This window comes from Panthera uncia, chromosome D4 (assembly GCF_023721935.1).
Source record: "Panthera uncia isolate 11264 chromosome D4, Puncia_PCG_1.0, whole genome shotgun sequence".
NCBI lineage: Eukaryota > Metazoa > Chordata > Mammalia > Carnivora > Felidae > Panthera > Panthera uncia.
This window is the reverse complement of record NC_064807.1, coordinates 1,356,064-1,379,973: the sequence shown is the minus strand read 5'-3', so window position 1 is coordinate 1,379,973 and position 23,910 is coordinate 1,356,064. Positions and strand designations below refer to the sequence as shown.

The following is a 23,910-nucleotide window of genomic DNA, read 5'->3' as shown; positions in this document are numbered from 1 at the left end:
CCCACCTGCAGCCCCACCCCTCCCACCGGCATATGGTCCTGCGGGTCGTCGGCAGCTGCCCAGCCCCAGACAAGGCAGGGAAAGTGTGCCGCAAGGAGCCCAGGACTCCCACCCCAGGAGCAGGCTGCTGGAGCAGGGGTGCGGGTCAACAAAATTCCCCCAAATCGTCCTCTTACAAAAAAGTTACTGTTTTGTCACAGGGAAAAAAGCCCTTTCCTTCACATTTGAGTATCTTAGTGTTTAAATATCAAAGGAAAATCTAAAACACATAAAATGATTATTTTAAAGTCCATCAAGTCCAAACAGATACACACGTATGTATAAATACATGCACCTTTGTATTCATCCTTCCTTTCAGATGCCGGCCACACCCCCACGCAGTCCCCACTGCCCAGCCGACCCTGTCCTTGGACTCACAATCTAGCCCCACGCCTGCCAAGCCCCAGCATACTCGGCACACACAGGGCGGCCATCATCGCCACGAGGTCCCCTCTGCCCAACTAGTGTCAGGGACTGGCAATCGTCAGCTCCAGATAAACAGGCCAAGGTTGGTCACAAAACAAGCCCTTAACCAGCAGGCTGTGAGTCCACTGGTTGATCCACGAAGCTAATTTTCATGCCAAAAAAGCAAAAACAAATCTATTTTGTAACATACTCCTTTTTGTGGCAAAGACTTAAAGGCGATGATTAGATTTTATCTTTGGTTGTAGGATTAGCTAATGTAGCTCCTCTCCCTTTCTCCCCACCACACGTGCACGCCTACACCCGTGCACACACACACACAGGCTGGCTGCCCGGTGCCCGGTCTCTGCTCTGACCCCCTCTGGAGGCGTCCCCACAGAGTCCGTCTCCACCTGCGCCTGTGACCTCCCCTCCATCAGCTCCATCTCCACTGCTTTCTAACACCTTCCGTGGTCATCCCACTTTATCAGTTCCTGCTTTCACCTAGAAACAGGTTTGGGGAGGCACGCCTGTGGCTCAGTCGGCGAAGCGACTCGGGTCATGATCTCGCAGTTCATGGGTTGGAGCCCCGCATCGGGCTCTGTGCTGACAGCTCGGAGCCTGGAGCCTGCTTCAGATTCTGTGTCTCCTTCTCTCCTTCTCTCCCTGCCCCTCCCCTGCTCACACTCTGTCTCTGTCTCTCTCTCAAAAATAAAGAAACGTTAAAAAAGTTAGAAACAGGCTTGGGGAGCACATACTCATTCCTGAGGTCAGAATGCTTATGGTCCAGGCCCCACAGGGAAGGGGGCTGAGCCAGCTGCTCACGCCCACCTGTCCCCCTCCCCTGGGGGCCCGCCCCCCAGCAGCCCATGCATAGGGCGGGCTCAAAGGGCCCCACATGCGCCTACACCTCCAGGGAGCTGCTGTGCACACGTACTCCCAGCCAGCAGAGGCTTCGGGGAAGTACCGGAGATCCAGGGAACCTGCTCTGCGCCCACCAAGAGGGAGGCGGGAGGGGGCCTTGCTCCCTGTGATGGAGGGTCTCGCATACTCACTTCTCATCTCCACTGCTTATGAGCAGCTCAAACCTAACTTTGGAAATGCATGTCTAGTTTAAGAAAATCAAGGTGTAGGAACACAAAACTTTGTTCCAAAAACAAAAGCAAAGCTGCTCCTGACTTGCTTTATTTTTACCCTATGTGTATCTGTTTTCGGAGATCTTGTATGCCACCACTTACTAGTGGTGAAACCTCCGACGAGAAACCTAACAGACCTTTACAGGATACCTTCTATGTACCAAATAGGGGTGGGGGACATGGGGCTGAGGGGCCAACCCCCATGTGCCACACCACACTCAGGGTCTCCTTAAACCCTGAGTCCCAGCCCTGGGACCAGGATAGGGAAAAGGGCCAAGGACTCCCTTTAACACAGTCTTGATGAGGACACACGAGGCTCGCAGCCATTCACAACCGTGTGAGATCAACTGCAGGCTCGTTACCCAGGACTGACTAATTAAAGACTGGTGCTGATAAAGAATCCCAGGGACATCCATTTCCAGGGTGACAAACGGCTGCCTCTGTGTGCACGTACACGTACACGTGCCCCCCCACACAGAATGTGTACAGCCCTCCCCGGCCCCACCCAGGACGGAGGGCTCGGGCTCTGTGACTCCACTCACAGAACAGATGAGAGTGGCCAGCTAACGGTAAGCCATCTGGGCTCTTACGTCTGCAAAAAACACTGGTTATATGGGGACTGCATAAGGGGACTGGGTTATTAAGAACACAGTGAGCATACATGTCTGCCATTCAGGCAAGAGCAGTGGGATATAAAAGCATGTCCATGACGACTCCATTTTAGAAAGACATGTTCAAAGATGTGACCTCACGCCCAGAGGTCAGCAAAGCCAGCTGCTATTGGTGAATAAACCCACGCCACCATCAACAAATACCCATCTCGGCTTTTCCACTGACAGAAAAAACTCACCATTTCAGGCAGACTTGAAAACACTCAACATGAGATCATCTTCCTTTGCTTACGCTAGAGCAAAAACCCCAAGGTATCTGTTTTCTGTATTAGTAGAGGCTACTGCACCTTCTTTACGGAAAGTACCTCTGGAAAACACAATCTGGGGACATAAAACACTATTATACCTAAGCTGTCCGTGAGAACCTGTTTCTATCAGATGTTAACCACGGTCCACGGTATCACATATAAACACATGACCACCAGCTATAAATGTTATAATGCCGACTTGGGATCCATCCCAGACCAGGAATAACGAAAATGCTTCATTCTGCAAGCCAATTTCAACCAAGCGGTGGTGGCTGCCTACGAGCCACGAGATGAAGGACGTCTCTGAGCTCGCTCAGTGCCAGAGCACCGTGAGCACTGGCCACACCGGCCACCGGCCCAGTGTGCAACACAGGTGCGGCTGAGGGGAAGATGGAGACAAACACCCCCCACGACTGCAACCGGCTGGACCTCTGGTCTCTATACAGGCGTGTGTGCAAATGTGCATCGGGGGCTCAGGGCGGGGGTGGGGGGGTCCTGGTCTACCTGCTGCGCTAACTAAGGTCACAGAAAAACAACACAACCACACATATATGTAAAAACAAACTCTGGTTCCTTCGCATCAACGCAGATACAGAAAACTGGGCACAATGGCGGCTGTTCCTTCCTTCTCGTGGGACACTGCCATGCGGGCTGGTGGGGTCCAGCTGGCTCTCCAGTTCCTCGCGCGAACAGGTGTGGGGACACCCTCCAGGACTCGTAAGCCACAGAGCACACACAACGTGTGGTTACAGACCAGGCCACTATTCCTGTCCTCCCTTTCCCCACATACATCATTCCCAGGGCATCAGAAGCTCAGGAGCTCAAGGGCCTACGACAAATACTGCTCTGAAAAAGTGTCCCGCAGCACTGCCACTGAACACCCCCCTGAACACTGCCACTGAACACTGGCCCACAGCACTGATCCACAGGCTCGGCTACTCAGAGGTCCATGAGGAAAAGAGTCGGTAATGCTACTTCTGGAAAGCTTCATAAAATAAAGAAATTCAGATTAATATAAACAGCCTTTGTAAAATCATGGAGAAAATGTTTATGATAACCAATTTCCACACATTCTAAAACAGCACACTGACGTTGGCCATATTAAAGTATTTTGTTTTATAACATAATCCATGTGGGGATGCCTGGGTGGCTCAGTCAATCAAGCGTCTGACTCGCTCAGGTCACGATCTTGCAGTCCATGACTTCGAGCCCCACGTCAGGCTCTGGGCTGACAGCTCGGAGCCTGGAGCCTGCTTTGGATTCTGTGTCTCCCCCTCTCTCTCTGCCCCTCCCCGCTCATGTTCTGTCTGCCTGTCTCAAAAGTAAACATTACAAAATTTTATAATATAATCCATGTGAACCAATTTAATTTTACTCATTTTTCATCAGCAGTCCCAATTATTTGACACAAAATTTCTATAGGGAATTGGAACACAAAAAAATCCATGTTCCCTTTGGCTTTTCCTGATGATTTATAAAATGGAGACTCTGGGGAAATCCTTTCTAAAATAGTACTCAGGTACATAAACTTGCTTCCTACAGCCACAAATCCATCTCCTGTGTCTGTAATTTACATCCACTTGTTTTCTACAAGCCTGTCTCTGTCATTTACTTAATTCTGAGGTCCTGGGGAGTCTTTTACAGAAAACAGAGGCCAGTTTTCATAAGTGGACAATAATTTTAAACTGTACACAGCACAGAACTTTACCTCCTGGGTTTTCTCCTCATCAACTACAGCTGAGGAGTCTTGTTACCCTGCAGTCTTTTTGGAACCTGACCCTTTCTTCCAGCCCCTCCTGTTCCCCTTGGCCGGGTGAGGGGCAGCTGAGGGGTGCCGCCAGGAGGCAGCCAGGCCAGAGCCACCAGCAGGCCAGGAGCGTCACGCTCCAAGCCTCCAGCCGGGGCGCCGGCCCCAGGCCCAAATGCCAGCAGCCACAGAGGCAGCTCCCTGGTCCCGCCTTGCCCCAGAGCAACTGCGCTGTCCCCATCCAGCACCCGGGGCAAAGCGCTTGTGCCAGGTCTGTGGTCTTCCGCTTGGCCTGCCGGAGGGGCCTAGAGCCCCCGATGGTGACTGCAAGCAGCTTACTGTCCTAATGAACAAGATCCTGATGAATTTCCTAACAGTAACACGATGGAGACCAGGGATGGGCACACAGAAAATAAACTGCCAGCATGTAATTCAGTATGACTTTCACAGGCCAGAGTTTTAGGGACCTGAGAGTGGATGTCCTGTTTTAACCATATGATGACTTTAAAAAGGAAGCTTGGCAAAGTCACACGAGCACTCGTATGTCATGTACACTGTATGGTATGCAGACAGATTGAGAGACTACATTTCCAAACGGATATAGGTCTTAAATGTGACCAGAGCTCAGTACTTTTAAACAACCCTGTAGACTTCCATATGCTCTCGGACTAGTCTTCTGACAACAAAGCCGTTCTGGGGAAGCCCGGTGGTCACGGTGAGCCTGCTGAGCCCACACTGGCATGCACAGCATGCTGACACCGTGCTGGATCAGGAGCCTCACCTGCCACAGGAGGCGGGCTCACCTGGGACCCACAGAATGGACGGCGGGACCAGAGGGCATCTGAGAACCAAACCTGCCCCAAAGACCTCACAGCACACAGTCAGTGCTTTCAGAATCTCCTGCAAAGTGCCACTGACCTCATTTCATCCGCAGACAGTCTAAGAGTGGCCATAGGTAAAACAGGGTTTTAACAGGCTCCTCTGTCAAAGCTCGCTGACCGGGGCCTCCTGAGCAGCTGCCTCCTTCCAGCACGACAAGCATTATCACCCTCACCTCATCCAGAGTCCCAAGAACTTGCTTCCTAAGGACACTGAGATGTAGTCACTTAGGACACAGCTCAGGCAGGAAGTCCACAGCAGGAGTGTCACCACACTGGCGTTCAGAGTCGGCTGGCATCTAGGAGTGGGCCTCAGGAAACAATCGTGGCGCCGTGTCAACGAGCCGCATCAGGTCACCGGTGCACATTCGTCTCCTGCACAAGGTTTGCTCTGAGGGAGCGGACAGTGTTCGGGCTCAACGCTCACAAAAGCTCTGAAGGACAAAACTCTTCCCTGTGGAGAGCTAGCACTCCAGTTAGCGGGACAGCCGGCAAACAGCAGCACGGATTACCAGCATAAGAACCTTCTCCATAGGCTGTTTTCCCTTATTAATACGACCAAGGCATGAAACAAATCCACAGGTCCCCGAAAAGACCAAACAGGCCTGGGTTCCAAAGCTGCTCCTGAGAGAGCGAACTAAGACCTCTCTACTTGTAAACTGAGAGGTCAGATGGACAAACCTCTCCACCAGTTTTACAGGTCCACGGTTCTCTGTAACACACATTAGTCACACACTTGTCTGGGTACCACCAACGTGCCAGGGCTGCCTCAGCTCCACGTAGGCAGGGGCACCCCTCTTTTCCCGCTGCCTCAGTTCGTCACCTGTCCCTACCCAGCCCATCCTCCTGAACAGAAACGTCACTCTTACCTCACCTTCAGTGGCTTGCCCGTGGTCGCTGACGCAGAAGTCAGGACCCACTTTCTTTCGTCACTTGAGCAGAAAGACCGCAGCACGCTCAGCACCAACACCCCCCACAACGTCCACCGGTCCGTGCACCCCCAGGCATAAAAGCTTCAGGGCTGGCAGAGCCCATCTGTACCATCCCCCCACCCCCTCCTCTCTTCACTGTCCTAGCCCCGAGCCCTGACCCGTCGTCCTTCCGCAGTGCCAGATCCCACCACATGGGGTGCACACACACCCGGCCTGCAGCACAGTGCGCTGCTCTCTCGCTTATGCCCAGAGGGTGCTGGTTTGTGCGGTGAGCGCTGTCCCGTGCCTCCTGCTCGCCTGCTGCCTGCCCACAGGCCAGCCCGACACCTGTACCGCCCAGGGTCACAATGCACGCACAAGGTGGAGAGCAGTTCTCCTTTCCCACCCATCCCCCACACCCACAGCTCACCGGCGGCAGAGAACCCTAGGAAAGGAGGGGCGCGAGCAGAGAACACCCACCCACCCAGACTGCTCTACAAGGCTGTGGGCGCTGCAGAGGGGACTCATCCCGGAGACCACCTGAGGGTCCCAAGCTGTGATCACTGAAAACTTCCAGGGAGGGTGCTAAATAATAGTAAGTGTGTTTCTGGAACAGAAGCAAGTGAGGAAAAGACCAGCTTTTACCACCAAAGTCAAAACGGTGCTCAGGAGCCAAGGACATGGCAGGAAGTGGGGCTGCCCAGGGCTCTGCAGCAGCTGGCAGGCCAGGCCCAGGAGAGAAGCAAGGGGCCTAGGGTGCTCAGGGCTGGTGGACACTGGAGGGGAGGTCACAGCTACGGGGCCCAGGTGGCCAGTGCGGAAAAGTGGCTGACCCTGTGCAAAGTGAGAAAGCAGATGCGTCCACCAGGAACGTCCCGGCCACGCAGAGCCGGCTGACGATGCCCAGTGTCTCCCGTGGCACCTCCAGCCCCAGTCGAAGTGGCAGATGTGTCAGCAGGGGCTGCAGAGCTCAACGGCCATCCTCAAATGGCCTCACTGACAGAGGCTTCATTTTTTTACAGAATCACATTTTGGCACGGTAATCAGAAACAAGACATCAGGATCTACGGATCAAGTTTTCAAAGTTGCCAGAATCTCTCCAGGTTAGAGTCCAAAGGTAAGACCCACTGTCACCTGCGTCCCCGAGTGCCACCCGACTGCAGCATGACCAGGCCCATGCTGCCCCACTACACACGCAGGGGATTCGTCCCCAGACAGCCTGCGCCGAGGGGATGATCTCGTGACCTAATCTCCACAGCTGAGGATATTCTTAATTCAGACTGTACATTTTGGAAAACTTTCCTATATTTCCTAAGAAATATACAGTGACTTTTACATTCCCTACGTCAGCAGATAAAATTACCCAGAACAGAAAGGCACGGTTCTCCCCGAGTATTCCACTGGCCCACTCATTGGAAGATGGAAAACACGCGCTCTGACCTCAGCTTTTGCCAGCATGTCAAGCAGCACCTTGTGTCCCTCCACTCCATTCCCCTCCACCCCAGGGTCGGTCGGGTACAGCCCTGGAGGGAGACCGCTACCAGGACCCTGTCTGCCGCGGGCCGTGCGCAGGTACGCCACCCGCACAGAAGCAGCTGCGACGCGGTGAGGTCCTCCCCGGGAACACAGACTCTGCAGTGCGGACGCGCTTGCGGACACCAGAGCAGATGCCACCGTCGCCCTGCCGGGACGCGCTAGCCACGGCGAGATGGCGCCCGTCTAGACCGTTTCCAGCTCAATGTCCAGTTTAAAGTGGAAACGGTTTACCAAACAGACACCATGACTGGAATATTACTGAGGAAAACAGCCCGGGGCCTGTCCTCCTCTCCGAAGGGCCCCGTGAAGCCCACCGTCTCACGTGGGGACGCTCGGGGTGAACTCAGTCACAATCCTCTAAGGCTTTAGAAAATGCACAAGAGATTACGAGGTACCGAGGAAAACAAACAATGGATTTCACAGTACATACATTCTGGTGGAAGTCTGTTCTTTCTAAAAGCAAGTCTCTCAGTTTTCTTTCTGCTTTCTGCCAAGCTAAACAGCACTCCGTAAACATACTGGCGAACTGGCCTATAGAGCAGGGCGGCGGGAGGCAGGTCTTTGCTGGCTTCATCTTCAATAGAAACAGCAATTTTGATTTCACCCTTTGCATGGAAGAAAGCAGAATAATATTGCACATTTTTCATGTTGAATTCACAACAAACTCACAGAAATATACTGTATTATCTCCAGTTAACGACATTGCAATTCTATTCCACATCAATGCTTAACCACTTGTGTGCAGCAGGATGTTTAGGGAGTTCATTAGCAGTTGTCAAAACATATGCTCAGAGAGTCAAAATAAAATCTATGTGGTTTCATCCTGAATCTGGAACCAAAGCATAAGAAACCACAGACGATCCCCAAATCTTTGAAACCATCTAGACAGATAACAGCAGACAACAAATAGAATAGAAAATGCTGAGAACTTGCAAACTTTACTATGAGTCATGAAATTCATAATTTTTAATGGCCTATGTACAATCCAAGAAATGAGTATCCTGAAAACAAAATGGTCAAATTGTCTTCACTAAGCGCTTCCGTAAAACACAGCCACGTGCAAGCACGGTCCCCCTGCGGGCACTCTCTTCAGTGCTGTCTGATTTGCGAGGCTTTGGCACGTGGCCGGCCTCGGCACAAGACGAGGGGCCATGTGTCCCACACCTTCGTGGGGGCAGGACCTCTGTGGCCCCGTCTGTCTCAGATGTGCTAGGGAGTCAACATCCATCAAGAGATTCGGCAGGAGTTTTACTCAGTTGTATTCCTAATGTAAGAACGTCCATATGACCTCCAATGGCTGTTAAATTTATCGATACGTATCTTTCAAGAATTCCGTAGTATTTGCTCTTTGTTCACATAAATTTAATTTCAAAATTGGTCTCTCCCTATCCTCACGAAGCCGGCACCGCTGTGTGGTGGGCACTCTCTCCAGGCCCCGGCTCAGCTGGCTGCCTGCGTGAGTGTGAAGCCTCGCCCACTGAGGACATCTTGGCCTGAAAATTTAATACCAGAGCCACGCAGCTTGCAGGAAACGGCGTGCCTGACAGTCTAAGCTTTCCCTAACATACAGAAAAATTTTAGGTGGCATTTTAAAATCTGAAAAGATAGTTGTTTACTGTTGTCAACTACAGTCACTTTATTACTATTTGCCCTTGAGATAGATCAGTGAGTGGTGGAAGAGGACAGGCCACCTGTCACTCAGACCGTCCCCAGTGAGACCACAGCGGGCAGGGCAGAAGCACAGGGGTCCGGGACCTCACAGCCCACACAACCCCACGGCACAGGGCGCGATTTCCCCCGAACCTGGGCCCCTTTAAACTCAACAAGTCCTTCTCCCGCGAGAGGAACTTTCCACTTACCCTTACAATATGCGTTGCCCCTGAAAAATAAAATGTTTACTTCACAACCATAATCTGAAAAGCGAAAGCATACGTGCAGACCCATAGCAAATAGTACGTGAGACTTGGAGGCAACTGTAACTTAAAAATAAATGAAAGGAGCTGAGTTACTGTGGTGCCCTTTGACTGATACAAGCGAGCGACACTCGGGTCGGCCAGTTAATGGTCACAGCCACGTCCAACTGCTGTGGGGCAGGGGGCTTCTGCACTTACAGACCCCACTTTACAAACCACAGATGGACTGCAAAACAGGGAGAAAAACATCTGATGATCTGTGGTGGTACAGACACCGATGAAAAGGTGTTAAAAATACAGGATAGCAATAAACCAATTTTACATGAAAAATGTGGTCACCAAGGTTACATGTTGAATTGTGGGTCTAGGGTTATAAACACCAACATAAAGACTACAAATCACTGAGAAAATTTAAATGGACACATAGATCCATTCAAGACACCAGGATTCAAAACCAATGCCACGCTGGATGTATATTTGAGCGTACATTTGTTAAGACGTTACTCAAGTGGAATTATGACACTGTGTAAACAGAAAACTGCATTTTCTGACCGCTAACGTGTTACACAATCCCGTACTGGATTTTCTGTTCGGTGCCATAGAAGCTGCACTCGACAAGCAAGCCCTCCAGCGGCCACCCCGGAGGGGCACTTCCAGGACACATGACAGGTCTTGTATGTGACATCAAATTACACCTAACATTAGAGCATCAACACGATGCAAGAAATGTTGAAATTAGAAATAAAAATAAATTTACAAGTCAGAAAATAACACGATGTGCCATCAATTTGAAGTTTCAAAAGTATTTTATACCAAATGGAAGGGAAAGTAAGATTTTCCCAAGTTCTCCGACTGCATTTACTGGTACACGTTTCCGCCCTTTCCAGGTCTGGGAAGCGGAAATGCATTCCATTTCAGATACCTGCCTGGTAAGACAGAAAACGCCCGCCGTACCTTGGTCAGGACGTGGAAGATGTAGGGGTACATCAGCCCCTTCTTGTGCCGATGCTCTGCCACTCTCAGGACCTCAGGCGCCACCGGGGGCAGGGGCGGTGTGGTGATGTCCATGTGGTTCCGTGTGGGCATGGACAGCAGGCACGGGATCGGCTGCACAGTGCCCATCTGACTCCCCTTCCCTTCAGCGAGCTGGCTGCCCGAGGAGGCCGTAGACGAGCCTTCTGTCTGCAGAGCCACAGGCCGGGGTAGGGGGGTTGGGGGGGGAACAAGTCAGCTCATGTTTTCCCTTCTTTCACCTTCCCCCTGTGCAAAGGACCACTCCCCAAAGACAGGGTATGGGAGCTGCCCCCTGAGCCCGGGGCGGGGGGGGGGGGGGGGGGTTGCACCTTCTGCCGGGTGACCCCCCTCACATGACTAGTCCCCAGGGCCCCTGAGGGGGGAAGTGGCATTCTGTGGTTGCTGACCCCTGGGAAGCCACCCTGCCCCACCTGCTCCGTGTGGCCCGTGTGGCCCATCCGTGTGATTCAAGTTCCGTGGAGACCCTGCCTAGTGCCAAGAAGGCAAGGTCCTCTGCCCAGATGACAAAGGGGGTGCCCGGAAAGGCTGTGTCCCTGCCCAGCAGTGCACACAACAGAGGCTCACACCTACTCCTCACCACCACGGCCGGCAGTGGGAGAATAAACAGAAACCCTAACTTGGGCATTCTCTTCTGTCATTACAAAGCCCCAAATTAAGTACGCACAGGAAACCATTTACCAAAAAATAAAGCAAAAATCAAGCTAATTCCATTAAAACTGAGGAGTCAGACCTACCTGACAGAAATATGTACACAGTAAAACACTATGAAAAAATACCCACTCAGTAACAACCAACCGCCAAAACAGAATGTGTGCAAGCTGCACAGGAAAGAGTGGGGGACTCAGGGACGGAAGGTGGCAGGCAGCAGCTAAGGACATGGAGGGCAAAGGGACACCCTTCCTGTTGTCTTTATAAACTGTAGCCAAGTCCAAACTGTTTGCTGAGACCAATTATTATTTGCACAATAAACGGAGTTATTCTTTCTCGTGACAAATGCTGGAAATAATAACTGCATATTGCTTGACTTTGTGCCAATCTAAGGAATACACGTTTCTCTGTTTTGATACAAAACGTTATTCTTTACAATGGTATAGAAGTGCTTAACTTTATCCTTTAAAACACAAAGTACCAAAACTGGTCTTAAAAAAAACTCAAGGATAACTCATAAGTGTTTTCTATACTCTCCATTCAGAATATAGACACAATAATAGCTAAAAATTTTGGAAGGTGCTTTGCTAAAAACCAGCATCCAGCAAGCATTTCTGTTGCTTATTGATAGGATAACCCTTCAAAAGCGAGCGTATTTCAGAGTCTTAAATGAATTTCCTACATTGTGTCACCTTGTGCAGAAAACAAGCCCTCTCCTGCTAGAGACAGGCACATCCTAAGTGACCGCATGTGGGAACAGACGTGACTGTAGTTAAAGGTATTTCTAGATATCACTAGCAACAGGCAGAGGCAGACCAAATGGGGAATGGAATTTACTTTGTTTTCATCTTTAACATGCACATCCCAAGTGATTTCTCATTTAATCCCCACAAAATCCTGCAGGAGGCGAGAACTCTGCAAGGCTTTGGGTCTTGACAAAAGCATGTGCCAGCAGATGGGAGGATTTCCACCAGGCCCTCAACCCGCCCCGTGAGACAGTAGGATGCCCCCCGTCCCCCTTCCCTATCTCTGTGACCCCCTCCCCTCACATCTATGACCCTATCCCTCACACCAACCCCCATAACCCCCCCCCCCCCATGTTGGGGCCCCCCCCCCCCCCCCCCACACTGACATCTGCGACCCCTTCCCCCATACCAATGTCTGTGACCTCCTCCCCTGCACAGACATCTGTGACCCCCACCTCATGTCTGTGACCCCCTCACCAATGTGACCCCTTCCCCTCCCATCCCCAAAATGTGTGACACCCCCATGCCAGTGTCTCTTACTCGTAACATGCTTTAAAAGAGAGAGTACTCTGCTTTAAACCAATTCCTAACATCACAGGCTCAAAGAGTCAGAACGTGAAGGAATAAATGCCAACCCACTACCTTTGTTTGGTCTCCTGGGTCTCCCCGTGCTTGCGGCTCTGAGTGGTTTCCCGTCTTCTCCCAGCCAATTTTGTTCCCGCTGATATGGCTGAACATAAACAAAAGGAACATGGTTACTGCATGGCGTGGGCCTTCCACCACAGTAGCCCATGTGGAGCCCACAGACTCAGCGACACCTCAGCTTTACTGACCTCGCCTCCCCCAACAAACCACCTCCGGAGACAGCCCTACATTGGGGGCGCTTTCGGCCTACTCGGTTGGGCAGCAACAGTCACTCCCTGGAAGAGGAAACACAGAGCACCTAACCCAACCTGAGCACCCGCCTCAAAGATGACAGGGTGGGCCACAGAGCGGGCGGCGCAGCCCTGCGTCCAAGGAGCTCAGTCGTCTTGGAGAAACAGGATAAAACAATCGCACTCCACTGAGAGATATCAGGCAGAGGAGGATTAAATGTTATCTGGCTCGGATATTCCTCATCATTCATAAATATGTGTAACGTATCACGCGCTGAAACCAGACACGGGGCGCCCGGCCTGTTCTCCGCGAGGCCCTGGGAGCGCAGGGAGGTGGCCCAGGAGAGGGAGTGCGCTCAGAGAGTGGGCGGCAGAATGGGATTTGGGGGACAGCTTCCACTGGAAAGCAGTAAAAATCAGGGTGTGGAAAGGGACAGCAGGAAGAGCACTGAGCATCTCACAGGCCAGACTGAGGTATTCCAATCGGCATTTTTTTAAAAACTGGAGGTTGTGACCCATTAGTATCTCCAGAAGAGTTCAACCGGCATTTTGTAAACACTGAAATGGAACAGAATGCAGTAAACGTGGTACACATGGCATTATTTCATAAACGTTTTTGTTCATCCGTAGACCGCAGACCACAACATAAACGGAAGCTCACCACGGGCTCGGGGAACGGACAGGATCTCCCCGCAGATGGGCCTCCCTTGCCTCCTGGCAGGGCTCCTCCCCCCATCCCTCCCCACAGGGCCCGCGCCCAAACCAGCTTCTGAAATCAGTGCTGGCCACAGGGCAGGCCAGGGAAGAGCGCAATTTATTGGACCTGCCTCCTAACAGACTCAAGTGACAGATTTTTTTAAGACCCACTGATTCTCTCATCTTCCAACAGACTTCATGTCAGTTCTGCTACTAAAAAAAGTAAAATAAAATAAAATAAACCAAACCAAACCAAACAAACGGCAAAAAGAAGGAGAGAGGAGGAGCAGGCGCCCACAGTAAACAAGAGTCCCCATGCGGCACCTCTCAGAGCCCGATCCGGCTCCTCGGTCCCAGCCATGTGAAGGGACACTGCACAGCTGCCCGGCGTCCAGTTCCTGGTCCTCTGCAAGGACTCAGGGCGACCAGTGCTCGGTCCGAGTCATCTGTACCCTCTGAGGCCACAGCTTTGCAAGACTAGAAGGATCCTTTGCGATGAGGAGGCACCAAACCGAACGTGAGTATTCCAGGAGCACAACGATCATTCCAAGATCATTCTGTTTAAACTCAAGAACAAGGCACCAACTGTGGGGGCAGAGGGCCTGGAGCAGGGCTCGGCGCACAAGCTGTCAGCTGTGCTGCGTCCAGCAGGAGCATTCCAGCACTGGGAAGGAAAGGTTAGCGGCACTGCAGTGATCCAAAACGTGGCATAAATAGAGACGCTTATGTACTTTTTCACTAAAAAGTCAGTGACATTTATCTAGTGAAACTTTAGAACAAATTACTCAGATACTTATAGGTTTTATAAAGAAACGTAACCTCTATCGTTCACAATTCTAGACACTGGAAGTAGGATATACCTATAAAAACATGCACCAGTTACAAGGGCACAGCTCAGCAGATGTCCACAAACTGAGCACGCATGCAAGTCACCAAAGTGAGGCATGGCTGACCCGCCGGAGGCTGCCCCTCGCCCCGCTCCAGACCCCTTCCCAAGGGTAAGGGTTACGAGACTTCTCACAGCACACTCGGGACTTTCCCAGGCTCTGAGTGCCCTGGAAACCCGCCACCCGCGTCCAGAGGCCTGGACCCAGCATCCCTGCTAGATGAGCCCCCGGGACAGCACACTGCCGCTGGGGCTCTGGTCCAGCTACCGCCCTGAATGCGCCCAGTCTTCTGTGGCTCCCCTGGCAGTCGTTCTTGGGGTGCGGTGACCCCCAGCATGGTCTGGTGGTCTGCACTTCCCTGACGAAGATGGAGACGGGCACCTCTCCACATGTGACATCTTCTCTTGGGGCCGCCTGCACAGATAGTCCACACGCTTCCTCCTTCATTGCGGCAAGTGCACCATGTTCTTCTTACAGACTTCCGGGAAGTCCTGTGTCCTACAGGCTCTTGGCGAGGCAGAGGGACCCCGCACTCTGTTGGGACTTCCAGCCCCTCTCTTCACGACAGAAGAGCTTTTGATTTATGACGCCTCATCTTTCAGGCCTTGGCGGCCACGTCCCCTCATTGCAGGCTTCCCTACCCAGCCCGTCTGCTATTCTCACGGCCATGTCCCTCACGGCGTGCGTCACACTGGCACTGCACTGTCGTCCATCTCCATCGCTAGATTACACACGCCGTGAAGATAAGCACTCACGCCACCGCCAAGCAGGTAGCCAACGGCTGAAAGAAGGAATCACGGAACCACAGCCAAAAGGTATATGGCGGAGACGGCCTAAGCCTGACTTCTCCTCCATACCACACGAAGCTCAACACAGAGCCTCGTCAAACATGCAGCCCCGTAAGCACGAGACCCTCACGATGGGCCCCACGCCGGCAAGCATGGGGCGGGGCAGGGCGGCCATGCCCTACTTGCTACCGAAGTGGAAAGCTTGTCCCACCGAAGATCACACAGAACCTACATTTACATATACTACCAGTGTTACTGTTTATAGGTCACTACCAAACTAAAAGTAATGTCCTAATCTAGATAATCACATGGCCTCCTAATAACCATACTATAAAATCTGAAATTCTGCCTGAAAAGCATCTTGTCAAAAGCCAGTTTCTCTAAAGTCCAGAACATCTCACTAGGATGACTATGTCACTTTACAACTTGAAACAAGCTACTGGGTGTATGACAGACGCCTTGCCTCGAAGAACACACATTTTGGTTTCACTCTCCACAACTGCTCAGAAAGGCGACCTGTCACCAGCCATGCCTTGGAGAGACCTGCTGGGACCCACACAGGCCACGGGAAGCCTGCAAGCTCACACTGAATTCTGCTGACAGGAGTCAGGCTCAGAGGGAAGGGAAAGGACCCATGTGCAGCACGGCAACAGTGACTGGAGGCCAACCGCGGCCCGCCATCCCTCCAGTGACCCTGTGCCGCTACGGGATGAGGCCATCCCAAAGGACTGTACACGGACTGGGTCGCAGCAGGCCATCAGCACACCCAGAACAGTGGTGAGGACAGAGGCCGGCACACATCACCGGGCTCTGCGGGCCTCGTTTTGCAGCAGGACACCTGGGGTCATCCTGCACTGAACACAGGGGAGACAGCAAACCTGACCCTCCTGCCTGTGGGTGTCGTTGGCGTGGTGCTGGTGTCTGCGTGCACCGGAGGTGAAAGCGTCTGGCCCACATGCTGACTTCTCACTCACGTCACCACCACGTGGGTGCAGGCTGCCCGAAGGGGCACTGACCACGAGCTGAGGGACTTGTCAACAGGAATGAAGGAGCGAAGGCAAATAAAACCAGAAGGGAGGCAACAAAACAGGAAAGAAAGATAAAAGACCAAACTCCCAGTAGAAATATCCAGTGTATGCACGAGGTCACAGATGTGGTGACCGAGTGCGGCCAGCCTGCAACAGGCATGCACACATCTTCATTTCTGTGTGCTCCCCAGCTTGGGACAGAAGGGGCCTGGACGCGCACCTGTTCCCACCCTAGCCCCGCAGAGCCCTGAGGAGGCCTGAGACTCCCACCACAGAGCACGGGGGACTGGGCGCCAGGATGGGGGACCACGAGTCACACCCCCAACACCCCTGCAAGGACATTCTCCTAATGCCCTGATTTAAGCTAATGTCACACGTTCAGGTTGTCACACACGAAGTTGGGAACACGGAAAGTGATGCTCCAATTCCTACCCAACAGTCAGATGGGACGTCCATGTGTGCCTCTCATGCATCTGCCAGGACTCCTCACGACTCTCCGCCATCGAGGGAGGGTTCAAACCCCTAACACAGGCGGACGAGCTCAACACAAAACACCCATACATGTCAGAGCACGGCCAGGACACACGAAGACACCCGTCTCCGGGATTACACCTGACCAACACATAAAGGTGACTCAGAATTGTTTTTATGAGGATACACAAGGTATGCTGCCCTACTCTAGCACATAAAGAGGGTAAGAATCTGGACAGAAAAGGCTGCAGCTGTGCTGAGCCTGTCGGGGGCTGGGGGCGATCAGGCAGGGTAAGATGTAGCTCTCTCTGTGAACCACACGTTTCTTTGGGAAAGGAACCTGAGAGGACAAAGAATAGGAGACAAGCAGCCTAACATCACTACCACCTGGCAGAGGAAGCACATTTCCTGGGCCACTAGGTCAAGGGCACAGAATGAAATTCTTGAGGTGTTTCACATTAAAATGGAATTGGCGTTCTGAAAAAATAGTGATGCTACGTGTCACTTACTGTGGTTACTCATCAGCTGATTCAATTCACAAACAAGCTAGACGCTTTCCATCCACGCCTGGCCCAGTGAGTTCCAGGCCACACAACCACGAGGCCACCAAAACCTGGCGTGACCAGCCACAGGAGGCTGGGGCCTGGGTCCCCACGGCACCGTGTGCCCACAGTGGTGTGCAGGCCCTCGGCACCGACAGGGACCTTCCACAGACGAGATCTGATCCCACAGGACTCACAGGGGCCGGCAAATCTTATCTGACAGATGCCACCTTGACCCCATACCAACACCCACGTGCACAGGAACACGAAACAGCAATCCATACAAACAATGCCACAGAGCGCAGAGATGTTATATTCATGTTCTCTCCTAACAGGACTTTCAAACATCCATTTCAAGATGTCAGTAATCACAGCCAAACATTGAAGCGATGCACAGTGCACACACGCACACTCCCGTCTCCACGCACGATCATGAACACACTATTACAGAAGCATACCACGTGTAAGAAAGAAGGCAAGCTGCTGACCCTAAGATCGGACCCCATGAGTAGAAAGGCACGTTAGGGCACGCAGTGAAAAACAAGGTACCTGTGTGTTCACCTGTCTGTGAAAACACCTGTGTCTCTAGAGGTGGCTCCTGAGAGACTTCCTGTACCGTATTTTCTAACGTCTCAGTTCTCTGACTTTGTACAGAGATTTCCGTATTTCTTAGAAAAACATATAGAACAAAGAACTAAAAACTTTAAATTAGCAAACTCAGAACAGATTCAGTATCTAAAAGCCAATGAATATGTGAAAATAATATAAGACAAACACCTCCACAAGGATTCCATCATACTTTTTAATTCTACCAAAAGACGACTACAAAGATTTGACAAAGGCCAGGAAGAAAGACAAGTGCCTTAGTTTTCGTTTCACAAAGATTTAACCGAGAATAGGGCAAGAAGTACGTGCTAATGACACTCCAATAAAACAGGAGAAAAAACACGGAGTTAGAAAGCAGAATATTTCTTTTCGTCACTTGAAAATAATCTTCGGGGGGGTGCCTGGGTGGCTCAGTAGGTTAAGCGTCTCACTTTGGCTCAGGTCATGATCTCGCGTTTGTGGGTTTGAGCCCCGCGTGGGGCTCTGTGCTGACAGCTCGGAGCCTAGAGCCTGCTTCGGATTCTGTGTCTCCCTCTCTCTCTGCCCCTCCCCAGCTCATGCTCTGTCTCTCAAAAATAAATAAATGTTAAAAAAAAAAATTTTTTTTTTAAATAAAAATTAAAAAAAAAAAAGAAAGAAAGAAAATAATCCTCAGGTGCCTCTGTCCTCTGACAGAAACAGGGCCACAGTGAGAGAGCCAGCACAGCCTGGGCGGCAGCCATGCCTACTAAGGATGCCCAATTCCCCTTGGCCCGGGGCTCCGCAGGCACCTGTGACAACAATGGCCCCTACGCCTCCAGGGCCAAGATTGCCACCGAGGTATGCAAGCAGGGGGATAAGGGGCGGGCCTGCCGAGCATGCGTGGTTCACGTGCCACCGTGTGAACCTGGGCGGTGGCCGTGAGCGCACCCACCTGCAGTGCTCATGGCGCACCTCATGTCCTCCTCGTGGCAGGGAGCTGTGCCCCCCAGACATGCCAGGAGAGCCTCTCCGTCTGCCGAAGCCTTGCATCCCCTGAACTTTATCTTTCAAAATAAATGATTGCTAACTTTATAGGTTACACAAAAAGGTACCTCGTTATGTTTTAACATTCCTTTTTTTCTTCTTTGGTGAGGGTGAACATCTTTTATGCTTCCTGATCACCTGTGTTTCTTCTGTGAACTGCATGTTATATTCTTTGCTACTTGAAATACTTGTCTTTTTCATTTGTAGCATGCTTTGGGGGAGGGGACGGGTCGATCCGCTTTTGTTCAGTAGTGGTCCCTGTCACCTATCAGCACCATCCATCAGAAACATGCCAACAGCTGCCATGTTCCCGTCGCATAGCAAGTGCTCAGTGCCCCTTGGCTTAATGTACTTCCTTCCCTGAAGACCATCCCAACAACAGATCCAAGTCCAGAGGTCCCAATTCAAGTCCAAACCAAAGCAAGTCATGACCTCCCACTCCTACCAAGATTTTGAGCCAGAATAGAGACACCCTATTGTGCTCGTGGCCAGTGCACACAACACACAACACAACACGCTCAGGCTGGAGAGCTCACGCTGGAGACCAGGAATGCGGGCCAGGGACGTTTGTGAGGGCTGCCCCAGGGACGTTTGTGAGGGCTGCCCCAGGTCCTGCTCTGCCTGGAGCCTGGCCCCAAAGCCTCGGGCACAACTGCCATCCCCCTCCTCTCCCTCCCTCCCTCCTCCTCTCTGTTTTAACATGTCTGCTGATCACGATAAACAGGGAGGCGAAGCAGATTCAAGAAAACTCAAGTGTGACAGCCCGACAAAGCCTCCCAATGTCTGCATTTGAGCCTGAGGATGCTTGCCCCAGACACGAAGCCCCCTTCTAGCAGCTCCCCCAAAGAGCACCATGAAAGCACAGGGTAGGGCCAGACAAGTGACACAGTCAGGGTAGAGCTGAGGGCCCTCCAGCAAGTATCCCCCTCATCTCCCAGCCCCATGAGGCGGCTGGCCACACTTGTGGGGGACCCCGCAGGTGGCCCAGGCACACACCCTCCTGCTTTGGGCCTTGCTCCCAGCCATCTAGAAAGCATGTCTCTCACTAGACCAAATCTGTACCAGTTATTAACAGAGAACTCAGTGCCTTAGAATTTCAGTGCGGAAGGGCTTCTGAGACTTGACCAGCTGTTCTCATTTGCACACACACGATCCCAGGCCCCGGCCCAGTCACAGTCTCCACTATACGCCCTTTCCAGAAAGTTAACTGGGAAAAATGAATGCAAAGTCCAGCTTAACACTTCACGTCGGGATTTCAGAACCGCATGGACTTATGCACCACTGCTCCACGGAGCACACAGCCCCTGCATGGCAGCAAAGCCCTCGGTAACTCCTGCCTGAGGTCAGGGGACACTTGCATCCACTCTACAGATGGAGGAAAGAACAAGAGAGGGGACGTCTAGCCTCAGCCTTCAGGCCTAGTGCGAATTTGCAGAAGACGAGAAACCATCTCCATGGATGGAGGGCCAAGGGGCCCTGGATGTCCAGCCATGAGCCAGAGTGCAGTGAAGAAGAGGAGATGAAGAAATAAGAAAGGCCTTCCTTTCCTTTCCTTTCCTTTCCCCTTTTCTTCCTTGTTTGTGAGTCAGGTTTCTTAAAACTCAAGAGTTTTTAGGAAGAGAAGGAAGATAGCGCACTGAAAACTTTCTTGATCAGACTCTAACAAGTTACGTATTTAAAAATTCATTTACTCGGGGACACACATTTAAAACACTCCTCTCTACTGGGGAGCCTGGGTGGCTCGGTCAGTTTAACATCTAACTCCCGATTTCAGCTCCGTCATGATCCCAGAGTTGTGGGATTGAGCCCCACATGTGACTCTGTGGTGACAGTGCAGAGCCTGCTAGAGATGCTCTATCTCCCTCTCTCTCTGCCCCTTCCCCCACTTGCTCTCATTCTCACTCTCTCTCTCTCAAAAATAAACTTAAGAAAAAAAAAAAAACTCCCCTCCAGCAATGACTCCAACATTGACTGCAGCTTTCTCTGGTTCCAGTCAGGTGAACAGCATGATTTAAGGAACGGTCTACGAGCTGCTGAGCTGAGATCTGAATTGCTAGATTCAATTCAGGAGGGAAGGAAATTCAAGGTCCCCTCAATCCAGGAGCGAAGACTAGAAGCCACCAGCGTCTAACTTAAAATGCTTCTCGGGGGTGAGACTGGGGTCCCCCAGGCCAGGGGACAGGAAGAGTCAGCAGCACTTTACCAGATAAGTCACCACGTCTAAGGGGTCACACGAACCAATTTTCCTAAACCTCCACTGAGGCAGAGGAGTGGCCCGAGGCCGCAGCTGACGAGCACAGACTTCCAGCCTGTGAAGCCTCAAGGAAGCGTCTGACTGCCCCTCGCCCATGTCCAAGAAGCCCAACCCGTGCACAGTGACATCGCCTTCCTGCAACAAACAACACCCCCACGCCTCCATGCACAGCTCTCGACCGCCCCAGAGCCCAGGTTGCCTGACGCGCCTGACACAGCCAACCGACCCCGGGGAAGCCACAGCTGCTCCACAACCCACTCACTTTGCAGCCGCTCCACTGCCTTCATCGTTGTCGGAAGACGATGACGTAGAAGACCCTGGAAAGTAGGCTGAATCCACGTGGTTGGGGCTGCCGCCCGGAGCTGGGTGGATCGGGGACGACCGTTCATACAGCGGGGTATGCTTTCCTTCGTGAGGAATGTTGCTGTAGGTGCTGTGCTCGGTCAGACTCTTCCCACTCGTTTCCAACGTGAGGGCCGGCTCAGCGAGGCTGTACGGGTGTGGACCCTGGCCCGCGGCACCTGGGCTGGGCACCTGCGGGGCCTGAAAGAGAGGGCAGAGGTCACGCGCGCACTCCGGTCAGCACTGCCTGGTCTTGGCTAAGCTTTAATTCAGCGAACACTGGCACTTGCTCCACAGAGCAGCTTGACAGCTTCAGAAATGATCTTAGTTTTCGCCAAAATCGGATGCCTGTGCAGCTTCCAAGGGCAGCAGCCCCCGAGGCAGGCAGGTTGGGAGCAGGAAGTGGGAGGTGGGAGGTGGGAGGAGGACTCACCACAGGCTTTGCTTGCAGAGAGGTCTGCGGAATGTTGAGCATCTGGGGGGGGACATACGGTGGCACTATCCCAGGCATTCCGAACGGATTTGGTCTGGCTGTTCCGTCGACAAGGAAAGAGAACGACGCAGCTGTTAGCAGAGCACGAGCTCAGGACACCAGAGTGGCAAGCACATGTCCCCATCTGCCCTGTCCCTCCTCAGGGGATAACACAACACTGATCCCACTTCCCAAACACCTTTGGAAATTCATGTTTAACATTAAAACACAGTTAATTTTACGGTGATCAACATTACAGACTGAAGCTAGGATTTTAACTTGCAGGCATCCGGACCACCCTCCCTCCGCCCCTTGCCGGCTTCTCAAAGCCCTAAGACTACAGGCTCCGAAGGGACACAGTGGGGACAGACCCTTCCCCTCACGTCTGTGAGGCAATGGAATCTTCCTATTGAGACTAAAATTCAGTTTTCAGCTATTGACAAGCTTCTTGATACAAACGGTGAAATGTGGCAGGTGCTGCCCCTATACTTAGTTTGCAGCCATTAGGCAAAACCACAACCAGGCCGCACGCTTCACATACATCATGGACCGGACTTGGGATCTGTGCTCTCAGAACGTGACTTTATACACCTGTCCTACGGACGCCGCACTCACTCTGCCACCCCTCGTGCTGACCGTGCCAGCACAGCCCCGAGCACAAGCGTGCGGAGACATGGCTGTGGACACACGCAGGACCAGGCCCCACATCAGACGGGAGGCAGGACGATCAGCTGGGCCCGCGGGCCCACACACCTGCATGCCCACGACCTCGGTCTCCCGGAGCCTGAGAGGGCACCATCGGCCAGCATGACACGTGGTGACCAACGTGTGTTGACGGGGCCCGTGGCCTCAACGTCAGAACACTTCCAAATACCATAAACTACTTAGCAATGTCATAAAAATGAGAAGACACCCTTCAAGGCTCTGCTCCCCCGCACAAGCCAGGGATGGGGTGCCTATGAAGTCAGGCCTCAGGCACCTGAGCCCTGAGTGTCCCCACAGCCCAAACAGTGGGGACAGACAGCAGACACGGGGCCCTCAGGCTACACCATCTCCTCCTTAAGCTTTGTTTGGAAACCCAACAAAACCAAGCCTAGAGACCCCTGGACGCCAACATCCTTTACCAGGTAGAGCGTTCCTCCAACTTCAGAATCTGGGCGACACCAGGAAAACCAGCAGCCCACAAACCCTACCTCTCCCTGCCCCCCCCCCGCCCCGCCAACTCTCCGAGACACGTTTAAATAAATATAAGAACGAACGAGCATCCCTAAACCCAAGCCCTCCCTCCCATTCTCTGAACTCCCCCCAGTGCCTAACCGGAGCTCCCAGAACCACCTGGTGCAGGCAGCACCGGACGGTGACTAACTTCTCCCCCCGACGGTACCCACGCACCCAGAGGCCACGGTCACGGTCCAATGCGAGGGCCCATCTCCGAGTGCCTAGCCCACGGCCTGCTGGGAGGGAAGCTCGAGACGTCACTTCCACAACTGCAGGGCAACTAGCTGAGAGTGATGGTGACGGCACATGTGCTATCATTCACACACTCACCACACACGCACACTCGCCACACACACGCACACTCGCCACACACACGCACACTTGCCACACACACACACACACACACACACACACACACACACACACCACCTGTGGTCACCACACACCACACACACATTCACCACACACACACTCGTACCACACACATGTACTCACCACACATGCACTCACCATGCACACTCACACGCCACACATACGCACTCACATACACAGCACACTCACCACACACACACACACAACATGCATGGTCACCACTCACAAACTCCCCACACATGCACTGACACCACACACACATTCACCACACTCATCACACATAGCACACTCATCACACACATGCACTTGCACTCACCACACACACACTCACCACACACGCACACACACATTCACCACAGAGCACACTCCCCACACACGCATGCTCACCACACATACATGTGCACGTGCACACATTTTTGCCACACACACACTTATGCACAGGCA

At 52.4% G+C, this 23,910-nt stretch overlaps 1 protein-coding gene across 1 annotated transcript in view; it reads right to left on the bottom strand.

The window, feature by feature from the left end:
- FAM120A (family with sequence similarity 120A) overlaps positions 1-23,910 on the bottom strand; it is a gene marked incomplete at its 5' end in the record, with an annotated part of 95,277 nt that overhangs the window by 25,714 nt on the left and 45,653 nt on the right. Inside the window, 5 exons of the mRNA XM_049632672.1 lie at positions 7,999-8,173; positions 10,436-10,663; positions 12,553-12,640; positions 21,325-21,605; positions 21,838-21,935. Coding sequence (XP_049488629.1) covers positions 7,999-8,173; positions 10,436-10,663; positions 12,553-12,640; positions 21,325-21,605; positions 21,838-21,935 — 870 coding nt within the window. The remainder of the gene's footprint in view (positions 1-7,998; positions 8,174-10,435; positions 10,664-12,552; positions 12,641-21,324; positions 21,606-21,837; positions 21,936-23,910) is intronic.